General features: G+C 45.5%; 1 protein-coding gene across 1 annotated transcript in view; it reads left to right on the top strand.

Moving 5' to 3' along the window:
* Positions 1-12,426, top strand: part of LOC125945829 (uncharacterized) — a 58,448-nt gene extending 46,022 nt beyond the window's left edge. Inside the window, exon 3 of the mRNA XM_049668135.1 lies at positions 11,138-12,426. Within this exon, the coding sequence (XP_049524092.1) occupies positions 11,138-12,213 (1,076 nt within the window). The 3' untranslated portion in view covers positions 12,214-12,426. The remainder of the gene's footprint in view (positions 1-11,137) is intronic.
* Positions 12,427-12,934: the final 508 nt, after the last annotated feature.

The raw sequence follows: 12,934 nt of genomic DNA, 5'->3' as shown, positions 1-12,934 counted from the left end.
GCCCAGTATGTCCCACAAATCCTTTTGGATTACACTGTCATAGGCTCCCTTGATATCCAGAAATGCAAGCCATAGGGGCCTGTGTTCCTTTTCTGCTATTTCAATACACTGTGTCAATGAGAACAGATTATCTTCTAACCTTCTTTGTTTCCGGAACCCATTTTGTAGTTCCCCCAGCACCTCCTCGCTCTCCACCCATGCCTGCAGTCTGTCCTTTATAATCTGCATCACCACCCTGTAAACCACTGACGTCACTGTTATGGGACGGTAGTTGTTTATGTCGGCTTTGTCCCCCTTTCCCTTATATATCATGCTCATCCTGCTCAGTCTCCACCCGTCGGGGGCTTTACCGTCCATTATCATTTTGCTCACTGCCTCTCTTAATGCTTTCTTAGATTTTTGGCCCAATGTCTTTATCAACATATTTGGGATGCCATCAGGACCTGTCGACGTGCTACTAGGAACCCTCCTCTCTGCCCTTTCCCACTCGCTTTGTGCCAGTGGAGCCACTGCACTGACTAGTCCATCCTCACCTGATTGAGCACATGCTATGTTTCGTTCTTTAAACTTTTCTGTCATCATTGTTCTTATATGTTCCATTGCCTCATCTCCCTCTAGTCGAACACCTTGAGCTGTAACTATAAAGCTCTGCTCTAGGCTAGTCTTATTACTCAAGGAGTTGAGATGTTTCCAAATTTCTTCGCTGCTTTTCTATCCTTTTTGTTTACTTCTGACAACCATTGGCTCCCCTTTCTTCTGATCTTCTCATTGATCAAATTGGATGCTTCCCTTCTACAGTTTAAGAAGTTATTCCATTTTCTGCCTACATCAGCTTCTGGTTCACCCCTCTGCTTTGAATATCTGTGTTCCCTGGAGGCTTCCTGACGTTTTTCTATGGCCTTCTTAACCTCCTCATCCCACCAGCTCTTGGGTTTACGTCTTCTGTTCCCTTTTGTCCTGACTCGTACCTTAGTAAGCTCTAGCTCAAATAGTCCTGTTAAATTTGCATATGTCCATTCTGTTTTTGTATTCTCTGAAATAACTTCCTCAATTTGCTGGGTTGCTATTTCAAGCTGCTTTTCCGAGTAAAATATCCCACCTGGTTGTTCATCTTGCCTCCTACCTACTTTCATTTCCCTTCTAAAACTCACCTTAATACGTTTGTGATCACTACCTAGACTTCTGGAGCCATATTCATCTATGCTCATTACATTTAGCCTATCGTGCATCCTATGTGACATTAGTGCATAATCTATCGTCGACTGCAGGCTCCCTACCTCCCATGTTATGTGCCCTTCACACTTCTCAGTACTGTTGCATACAACTAAGTCATGCATTTCACACATATCCAGCATTATGTTGCCTGTTGAGTCTGTGTACCCGTCCATGTCTTCTATGTGTGCGTTCATATCTCCTAGTATAATAATCTCGCACCCTTCTCCAAGCTCATTAATGTCACTTGATATGCATTCCAGCATTTTTTTTGTTTTCCTCTTTGGCATTTGCTCCTGTCCACAGGTATACAAAGCCAAGGAGTGTCTGCTCTCCTGCAACTTTCCCTTTTAGCCATAAATGCTCCTTGCATTCCTGTTTGACCCTTTGCCAGTTCATACTTTTATGAATGAATGCACCAATTCCACCCCCTTTTCTGCTGCCCTCTGTTCTATTGCAATATTCCCATGCATAGTCAGGATTACAGGGAGGTTGCTCCATGTCCCTAAGATGTGTCTCCACAAACCCGTATACCATCAGCTTTTCTTGCCTTAGTTGCTCGTCTATCTCCTCCCACTTCAGCCTATTCTTGCCACCTTGCATGTTAATGTACCCTATGTCAGAATGACCTTGCCCCTGGTGCTTACGAGCGCCACCAACGCCATCTAGTGATCACTTCACGAACTAGACGAGGTGGCTACGACGGAGGAGAGACTGACGCACGGCGTAAGGAGCTTCGCCCCTAAAAATATATATTCAACGGAAGTTTCGCGGGAGCCATTATCTCGGCGAGACATCTCTCCAGAATGCGGACGAGATTTCTGACCAGGTGTCTAGCAAACCGTCAGTAGAGCAAGTCTTCGAGATAACGCTGATACACAAGCGCGCTCGTTTCAAAGCACCGAGGTGAAGCGACAGCTTCAGGGTGTGTTTCTTTTTATGGCGCTTTCTTTAGTTGTGAGTCATAACATAGTCATTTTTATAACGAGCTTTTTCTGCCGTCGTTTTGCCTCACGGAGCGTGAATGATAACTCGATTCTCTTTAAACAAAAAATACTAGAGTTAGTTGATAAGTATGTGCCGCTAATCTCTATATCGAACGACAAAACCAACCCTTCGTTTAATAAGCAACTTCGAACCCTGCGAAATAAAAAGAAACGTTTATACAATACTGCGAAACGTAATAATTCCGCGTCATACTGGGATAAGTACAAGCACTGCTTACAAGCTTACTGTAAAGCATTAGGAGCAGCCAAAAAGAAATATTATTCGCTGGACTTGCCCTCACTTATGAGATATAATCCAAAAAATTCTGGCAAATAATTTCTCCCTGTAAGTCTTCTGATCACATTACAATACACGATGCAGAAGAAACTCCACTTTCTGACGAAGATTCTGCGGTAGCCTTCAATGCATATTTCGCGTCTGTTTTCACACAGGAAGACTGTTCAATGTGCCATTTGTTCCAGATAAACCCTTCCCTTTCATGGCTCCAATCAGCTTGACTGCTGAAGGTATCGCGAACCTCATCACAAATCATAAAGTTTCCACATCATCTGGCATTGACAACATCAACTCTAAAATACTCAAGAATACTACTGGTATTTCCAGTCGTTTTCTGTGTGCTCTATTTAACCAGTCTTTATCATCAGGCGAGCTGCCCGTGGATTGGAAAATTGGTAAGGTAGTTCCTCTATTTAAATCTGGTGACAGACACTCACCCCGTAATTATCGTCCAATTTCACTAACTTGCATATGCTGCGAATTTCTTGAACACATTATAGCTTCTCATATCTACGATCACCTTGAATCAAATAACTTTATTTTCCCTAATCAACATGGCTTCAGAAAAGGCTATTCATGTCACACTCAGTTATTCGAATTCACAACTGACCTTTACTTCAACATGAACACTAATGATCAAACCGATTGCCTCTTCCTCGATTTCGCTAAGGCGTTCGATACTGTACCTCATTGCCGTTTAATCTCCAAGTTGTCTGCCCTTTGTATAGATTCTTTAACACTGTCTTGGCTTCGTAACTTCTTGTCTTCACGTCAGCAATTTACAGTGGTCAATAACATTTCGTCTAACCTTTGCGACGTCACGTCCGGTGTCCCCCAAGGCAGTGTGCTAGGTCCATTACTTTTTTTAATATACATCAACGACTTGCCCGCTAACCATTCATCCTCCGTTAGGTTGTTCGCTGACGACTGCGTCATCTACCGCAATAATAAATGTATCGACGATCATTCTAAACTGCAAAATGACCTTGACCTAACGAACAGATGGTGCGTAACTTGGCAGATGTCCCTTAACGCCTCAAAATGTAAGTTAATTTCGTTTAATGGTAAGCGCACTAACTCGGTATTTCACTATTCCATTGATGATACCGTAATTTCGGCTACCCCATCGTACACATATCTCGGCGTTCACCTTTCATCAGATTTATCCTGGACAACGCATAAAGCAGCTGTCTCATCGAAAGCTTCTCAATCGCTCAGCTATCTGCGCAGAAACTTGCGCAACGCACCTTATGATGTACGTAAATTACCATACCTTACTTATGTTCGCCCACAATTAGAATACGCTTTATCCACATGGTCACCATATCAAGATTATCTAATCCGTATGTTGGAAGGTGTTCAAAATAGGGCAGCCAGATTCATATCTGGCAACTACGACTATCATTCAAGTGTTACCCGAATAAAGCAAGACCTTACATTTCAGTCATTGTAAGATCGCCGTGTCATCGCTCTTTTATGTCTTTTTCACAGGTACATTTATAGTAATACATTTCACTGTTTGCCGCTTCATGCATCTATGCGCACATCTCGACGCATTCACAATGCACTTAGTTTTGCACGCATTCATGGTCTAACGAAGGCATTTAACTCATCGCCATTACCTCGAGCTATTGCACATTGGAATAGTCTTCCGGATCACATTGCATCCATCTCTAATCGCGAAACACGTCCTCGCTCGAGCTGACTTGGAGACCCAGAAGGGTCTCTTAGACCAGGCTGAGCGTACGGCAACGGCCACTGGAGTCCTGGACTAGGGACCCACCCTACCCGCTCCCTTGCCTCTCCCTTTTTTTTTTATTCAATAAAGTTTTTCATCATCATTCCGTGATAACTTGAATTCGTGGCGTATTAATATTGTATAAAGATGTTGTTCTTTGCTTTTTGTAATATTTGTATTGTTACCTTTTTTTCGTCTGTATCTTTGTTTTTTTATTTATTTTTCTGTATCTTTTTTTTAACTTGTAATTACTGTTGCCCCCCTTACTCAATGCCCTTCAATGGGCCTGTAAGGTATTTTGAATAAATAAATAATAAATAAATAAATAAATAAATAAATAAATAAATAAATAAATAAATAAATACGTCATAGCGGGAATTTCGAATTCTTTAGGCTCAATACGCCACGTGGTGGCGAAAAAAGGAAACTTTACGAAATGTCCCTAATTCCTGGTAATGAGTCCGTTGCGGAATGTTTACCGCTCACGTTGATAACATCACGTTTAGTAACATCGTTTGTGTAAAACGAAGGAGCGCTGAGCACTGACGTTTGTTTGCAGCAGCTTGGCTGCGAATACGAAGTATTCCGATAGTGCATGCAGGTACCCGAGTCGCCGTGGAAATCTGACTCCGACGCGTTGCACGGTAAATCGCGCGCAAAGGAGGTGTCTCCGAAATGCGACGGAGATCGCTGTTGCTCAAATCTATTGCTTTCCGGTGAAATCGCGTACGAGCGACGGCCGCAGGCGATGCAACGAGGAGGCAGCGCTATGCGTTTTATCGTGTGCTTCGATTAGTAAACATCGTTGTTATGGCGAGCTCGCACTTTCTGCTGGAATTCCCCCGTGAGTTTGTGAACGGCTGCTGGCAGTTGTACCACGACTTGTTTTGCTTCCATTGCACGAACGCGCGATTTCGGAGATTGAGCGGCCGTACATTATGCAGCCCAAACACCAGGCCTTACACAGCCACACGGGATCTTGTCGCATTACCGTTTCCTGGGACACCGTATCGAAAACGTTTTGCGGATTTTCAAGCGTGCAACCCACGGAAGGAGTACCAGCTCTCTTTTCGAGTTGAAGTGGAAATGTACATGCAAAACCACGGCCCCTCGACGGAATGGCGCACGGTTGTGGCAAAACACATCCTGACACATCTAGGTGCTCTCGACCGAGAAGACGTGCTCCACCGCAACACACGGGTGACTCGGCGGCAGACGCGAGACGCACAGAGCACAACATCGTGATTACCGATCATACATACACACTTATTATGTCGCCAAGTGTCGTGTTTTCGAGAATATGTGGGCTCATCTAGGATCGGTGCAACTAACTATATTTGCTTGTAGCTTGAGCAATATATCATCATCATCATCATCCTATATTTATGTCCACTGCAGGACGAAGGCCTCTCCCTGCGGTCTCCAATTACCCCTGTCTTGCGCTAGCGTATTACAACTTTTGCGCCTGCGAATTTCCTAACTTCATCATACCACCTGGTTTTCGGCCGTCCTCGACCGCACTTCCCTTCTCTTGGTATCCATTCTGTAACCCTAATGGTCCACCGGTTATCCATCCTACGCATTACATGGCCTGCCCAGCTTCATTTCTTCCGCTTAACCCTTTTTGCGACATCGGCTATTCCCGTTTGTTCTCTGATCCACACCACTCTCTTCCTGTCTCTTAACGTTACTACTAAGATATTTCGTTTCATCGCACTTTGTGCGGTCCTTAACTTGTTCTCGAGCTCCTTTGTTAACCTCCAAGTTTCTGCCCATATGTTAGCACCGGTAGAATGCAATGATTGTACATTTTTCTTTACAACGACAGTGGTAAGCTCCAAGTCTGGATTTGGCAGGGCCTGCCGTATGCACTCCAAACCAATTTTATTCTTCTGTATATTTATTTCTCCTGATCAGGCTCCCCAGCAATATATAAAGATGATTAAACGTGATGATTCCTGGCGTGCTATAGCAGCAGGAGCTTCGGCCGAAGTGAAAGACGTGCGTATACTGCTGCGTGAATGAAAGCGTAATAAAACAGTTATGACCATGTTACGTACACAATTTTAGCATTACTCATCAAAGCAATTCACAATCAGATTATTCAATTGTCCGCCCAAACACTCCCATGGGGAGTTTCTAACTACGTGACCTGAAACTCCGTGGGGAGTATAACAAGGTCATGTCGTTTTTATACTCCGTCACTTCGCAACCAGAGCATAATGACATGTGCCATCTTTACTCCGCTATGACGGAGTAAATGATTACGGCATCGGAGGATTTTAGGTGGATAAGCCGATAAAACTCCCATCTGGGCTAATTTTTGCTTACAGTTAGGGCTCCGTGTTTTCGGTTTTATCCGGAAAAATCCAATAAACATTCGGAGGTAAAATTTTTGACAATTCAGATTTATCCGATAAACTCCAATTTCAATGGACAATATGATCTGGTTCCGTTCTTTATCGAAAGGGCAAGTTCTAAGCGCTCATTTACACAACTTCTGGTTTGACCGATTGAAAGTTTACCGCGCGCCGACAGTATCTCGGAGACCGCACCCATCGCTCATTTAATAACGGCATTGTCGCGCACGAAGCGAGATGTCGACGAATCTAGGCGCACGAGAAGTGACCGACTGCATCTTGATATACGGTCCCCTGGCGACACTAAGGCGCGCCAGGCGACAGAGACGCTAGGGCGCCTAGACAACATCGAATATACGGGCCCCGGGCTTCACCGCCCGCTGCCGCCGCTGCCCCCTCAAGAAATTTCATTGGAGTGGATTGCAGCCACGCGGAGTATTGGGTGTGTGTGATTGTCTGCTCGCACGTTTCAGACAGCCACGACAGTGAGGGTCAAGCGTCGAAAGCCTGCTCACGGAAACCTTCGCATGCTCACATGACGCATTTCCGCGGCGCGTCAAGAGAAATTTCGCGCTAGCAAAATGGGAACAAAACGAAAGCTTTGCGGCGACTACGTAAAAGAGTAAAGCAATTTCGTAGAGTCGACGTCCTCTGAAGGAGTCATTGTTTGCAAGCTTTGTCGTGTGACGGTTAGCATTGCCAACGGCAAGGGCACCGTGAGAATTGCGGAGCATTTGCGATCACAGCGCCACGTCCATATGAAGAAGCGCCACGCAGACACAGGTGAGATCTTGCTGAAGTGTTGGTGCTTTGAATTAACGGCTGCGTGAGAGTGAATGCAGCATGCTTCGTACAGTTTCACGAGGTTTCGTCGTGCACGCCTGCTTCTATGCCACGGTCTAAACAGACTTGCATGGTTGGAGTCCGATTTGTTCACATCGTCTTGCTATTCCTATCTCACAGGCAACTCACCACAGCAAAGTTCGCTGTAAGAATGCATCACTCAGGCCCGCTCCAAGAGAGAAGATGCGAATGACATCCCGCAACAGTTTTTCCGTTCACTCTGTCATGCTGGGATTCCACTGCACCAGGCTGATGGACCTCTTGGCAGCCTCTTTCGAAGCAAATGTCCGGCGGCACGCACGAAGCCAGGTGGTGACCAACTATATCGGAAATACCTACATGAGGTCAGTGACAAAGACTTTGCAACGATAAGCTCTTTGATGAAAGACGAGCCCATTTACGTCAACATCGACGAGTCACCGGAACTTCGTGGACGTCCGGCCGTGGCGGTGATTGCAACATTCTACGTTGACGAGCTTCCTCGACGTAGAACCCTCATGATCGACTTGCAAATAGAGCAGCAGTGTAACGCAGTATCAATTGGCATGTTGATACAAAGCGCCCTTCATAAGTTTGGAAAGACCTTAAGTGACGTAGCTGTATTGGGCTCTGACTCAGCTTCCTACATGCAGAAGCTTCACAAGGACTTGCGACTCTCCAAGCCCGAATGCAAGGCGCTTCACTAAGATCCGTGCCACCTACTGAACAACACTCTGGAAGATGGAATCAGGACGAGCTCGTTCAACGTAGTTCACGATTTTGTTGTGCACTTTGCTGCCATGTTCGTCGCGGCAGCTGCGCCGCAAGCTTGGTCTTCTGTGCTTGGCCATGGGTATGACCATCAAGTCGCTGAAAACCGTCGAGGTGTTTCTCTTTTTATGAAGCTCTAGAAGATATTTTAGACTACTGGTGCGTCATTTTGTCTTTTTGAGAAGCGACGAAGCCAATGGGACGAAGTGTGAGAAGCTCAGGAGTCTTTTTTCATCGCCTGAAGCTGTGCACGACTTGCTCGTTAAGATGAGGTTTCTGAAGACCAATGCATGGGCCGTGATCTCAATCATTAAGGAACTTGAGGCAGAGAGTACCCTGGTACACCAAGTTTATCCCATACTGGGGGTTCATTTGCACGCACTCATTAGTCAATGGCGCGATCCAACCGAAGTATTCGTATCAGATGTCACAAGTAGAGCACTACACGGGCTCAGGCTTACCCGAAAGCCCGGGCCTGGGCCGGGCCGGGAAGGGCAGTTTCTTCACGGGCTCGGGCCGGGCTCGGGCACGGCATGCGCTTTTTGACCCGGGCCCGGCCTGGGCTCGGGATTTTTGACGTGGGCCCGAGCCGGGCTCGGACTTTCTTTCTGGTGGTGCGCATGTAACGTGCAGCGAGTTATCCTGGCGCTTCTCGACTCTGAAAAACAGAGTCGGGCCGGGTTCGGGCCGGGTTCAGGCCGGTTACGAGCCGGGCTCGCGCCGGGCTCGGGCCTAAGGTAAAGGGGTGGCAGGCCGGGCCGGGCGGGTGACGTAGATTATTTCTGGGCCCGGGCCGGGCCCGCCCGGGCCCGCGTCTCGCCATAAAGCTTTTGGTCGGGCTCGGGCGGGCAGCCCAACTTAAAAATGGGCCCGGGCCGGGCCCGGGCGGAAAAAATCGGCCGGTGCAGTGCTCTAGTGACAAGTATGTTGGACATCCTTGACGAGAATCAACGCTTAACGACTGTCGCAGACTTTAACGGATGCTACGCTGCTGTCGCCGAAAAGTGGAGACAGACATCTGAGAGGAACCTGTGCGATCAACTCCATTACACCAAAGAATCGTTTTGGTACTGTGTTCAAATAGTGAACCCAAATGTGAAACATGAGCGTCCCTGCGCGTTCGAAACCTATGCGCCTATTTTTCAATTAGTGCTTCTTGAAACTGACGACTTGAGCCAGCTCCTGAGTGATTTTGCGAACTATCAGTGCTATGAAATACGTAACATTGTTGAACCCCTGTCGTTTTGGAGACTTCACAATGTCGAGTGGCCAGTGCTTTTTCGCTGCTCGCTGCGTCTTCTGGCGCTTCCGGTTTCTAGCGCTAACGTTGAAAGGGCGTTTTCAAAGCTGAGAGTCGTCAATAGAAAGCAGCACGCTTCGATCACTGACAGCAATCTCGTAAAGTATACTTTCGTGTTTTACAATAAGTTTTAATCTAAGGTTGTTATACGCAAAATTAAAGGTGTTCTGTGTTCAAGTATTTCGCTTGTGCGTATACGTTTTTGTCCATTCAAACGTTCTAGGAAAAATAAAATGTGCTTCGTATGTTTTGATATTTTAGTATTCAGATATGAATTGATCTAAGATTTTCGGGTTTTGAGAATATTGCAAAACTCCGAATTTCGGAGAATTGGGTATTTACGGGAAATAAACTCCGGACACGGCACTCTTCACGGCTTGTACTCAACTCGCTCTATGTACCAGGTGCTGCTCGGATTCCTTGCGGTCACGGCGAACCTCGTCGCGACTGCGCATGTCCGTGACGTCAGGCCATGGCAGAAGCTGGACCTCTTGTGGTTGAGCTCATCTAGTCACCCTTCTGAGCAATGCGCGATACCGGGAAATCTGCATTCGATCGCCGAAGGATGCGTGGTCAAGCATCGCGGAACACTTCCGCTCGACTACAACTATAAAAGTGGCCCGCATTGCCTGCAACAACTGGGACACGGCACTCTTCACGGCTTGTACTCACCTCGCTCTATGTACCAGGTTGGTTACATGAACTCTTCGCTTTGTTACCGATCGAATAACGCCTTACTTGTAAGAGTGTCGTGCCCCCTCAACAAGCGCTTGTTTTACCATTATGTTCATTGCTTTGGTGCAGGTATACTATCTGTGATGGAATGCTTGGCTTTTGACTCGTGTCTATTGTTTCGCGACGGGCTGTTGCTTCTGTGTGGGGATATAGAGATAAACCCCGGTCCCATGACCAAAGCCGAAGCTGAACAGCTTGAAAAAATCGCACAGGTACTCACACAGCTACAGGCAGACCAGGCAACCGTTCTGACAAAACTAACAGCCATTAAAACGAACCAAATAGAACTCGAAAAGAAAATTGACAGCGTGTTTGCGAAGACTACTCTGATTGAGAATCGTATTTCACAAGTCGAGGAATCAGAGCGGAAGCTTGAGGCTAGATTGGACGATCTCGAAAATAGGAGCCGGCGACTAAATCTGGTCTTTTTTGGCATCCGTGACAACAATCCGAAAGAAACATGGCAAACATCTGAAGAACTAGTAAAGAGCGTCTGTGAAGACAACTTAAAACTTAACGTACTTATCGAAAGGACACATCGCGTAGGAGCATACCGGGAGGGGAAAAACCGGCCGATTGTAGCTAACTTTTCAAGCTGGAAAGCACGAGAGAGTGTATTACAAAACGCACGCAAATTTAGAGACACGGGTCTCAGCGTTTCGGAAGACTTTAGTCACGCTGTCCGGGAAAAACAGCGTCTTCTCTGGAATTACACGAAAGAAAAACGCCAAAGTAAAGAATGTCGTGTACGCCTAAAATACGATAAGGCAGTTATAAATGGCGATACATATATCTGGGACTACAATATGCGGCAACCTGTTTTACTGAGAGCGTCTGCGCATTCGAATGACGGAGAATGACATGCTCATGATAAGCCACCTCCAACCCACACCGGCGGTTTGGTTGAACCTAAAGGATTTTCCGTACTCTTAGTTAACTGCAGAAGCATCAAAAATAAGGCGGACGATTTCGCCTCTATGGTTGCAACTGTGCAGCCGCACGTTGTACTAGGCACTGAGTCCTGGTTAGAAAAGAGTATCGGTAACAGCGAAGTATTCCCACCCGGGTTTACTGTCTACCGTAAAGATAGACACCGGCACGGCGGAGGCGTTTTTATTCTAATAGCAAACGACTTGCCCAGTGAAGTACTCCATTTTGACAATGATGCTGAATCAGTATGGTGTCGTGTGCACCTGTCAAAGGGGTATAAACTAGTATTTGGTTCCTTCTACCGCCCACCCGATAGTAATGAAACCCCAATTCATAACCTTGCTGACATCTTATCAGTGCTCTCTGATAGTGTTTTTCTGGGCGGTGATTTTAACCTCCCAGACATAACTTGGACTACTGACGGCGCAATAACTAACAAATCGCGAATCAATAGAATTTTTCGAGAAATAATTATGTTAAACAATTTAACCCAATATGTACTTGTTCCTACTAGACAACAAGCTACATTAGACCTGGTCCTTTGTAACGACCCCAACATTGTGACCAAAGTCTCAACGCAACCGGGCATTAGTGACCACGATGTGGTCATTACAAACTTAAACATTTCACTGGTTCCTATACAGGTGCAATTACCACGGCGAGTATTTTTATATGAGAGAGGAAACTTTGACGCTATCCAGGCTGAATTAATATCATACTTGCCAACCTTCCGGCGTCTGTCAGAGAGTAGTGATGCAGAGCATTTATGGTCCACCCTTCGGAACAAATTATTAGAACTACTAGAGAAACATGTCCCTATAAAATTCCTGCGGCAAAAGAAAAAAGATAAACCGTGGTTTAATTCTGGAGTGCGTAGACTGATAAGGAAAGCTAGAAGGGCGTACAGAAAATGCTGTAATAACAACACTTCTCTCAACCGTCAACACTTAAAGGATGCAAACCGGATGCTAAAACTAGGAATCGAGAAAGCGAAAGAATTATTTTTTGCCCGATTAAACACAGATCTGAAAAAAACCCTAAAGCTTTCTGGAAATATATAAAAACAAGTAGAACAGACGACATTTCAGTTCCCGCTCTGAAATCAAATGGCATTGCTATAACGACAGACGCTGAAAAGGTTGAAGTGTTTAATCTCTATTTTCAATCAGTGTTTTCGTCGACACAAACGACTGACGCGACCACATCACTTCCTCCTAACAGTGCCTTTGACCATTCCATGCCGGAAATAAACATCGATATACATGGTATCGACTGTCTTTTGCAGGAATTGGATACCTCCAAATCTATGGGTCCTGATAGAATTCCTTCCTATGTTCTAAAGAAATGTCACGGCATTATTGCACAATATCTTTGCATTTTGTTTCAAATCTCGTACGAGACTGGGTTGGTTCCACAGGATTGGAAACTCGCGGCTGTTAATCCTATCTTTAAATCTGGGGACAAGAAACTGGTGGAAAATTACAGGCCTATATTCTAACTTCAGTATGCTGCAAAGTTTTTGAGCATATATTGTATAGTCAATTATTTAAGTACCTTGAGTCGATTAGCTTTTTTACTGCCTCACAGCATGGATTTCGTAACGGTTACTCATGCAACACACAGTTAGTTGAATTCCAACACTTTATAGGTAACTCCCTTGACAAGAACGAACATGTAGATGCACTATTCCTGGACTTTAAAAAAGCGTTTGACACAGTATCTCATCACTTACTAAATATTAAGTTAACGTCTTTGAACATACATAATAAAACACAGAACTGG

Source organism: Dermacentor silvarum, chromosome 5 (genome assembly GCF_013339745.2).
Source record: "Dermacentor silvarum isolate Dsil-2018 chromosome 5, BIME_Dsil_1.4, whole genome shotgun sequence".
Lineage (NCBI taxonomy): Eukaryota > Metazoa > Arthropoda > Arachnida > Ixodida > Ixodidae > Dermacentor > Dermacentor silvarum.
Note: the sequence above shows the minus strand (reverse complement) of the source record. Positions and strands in the feature narration are given on the sequence as shown.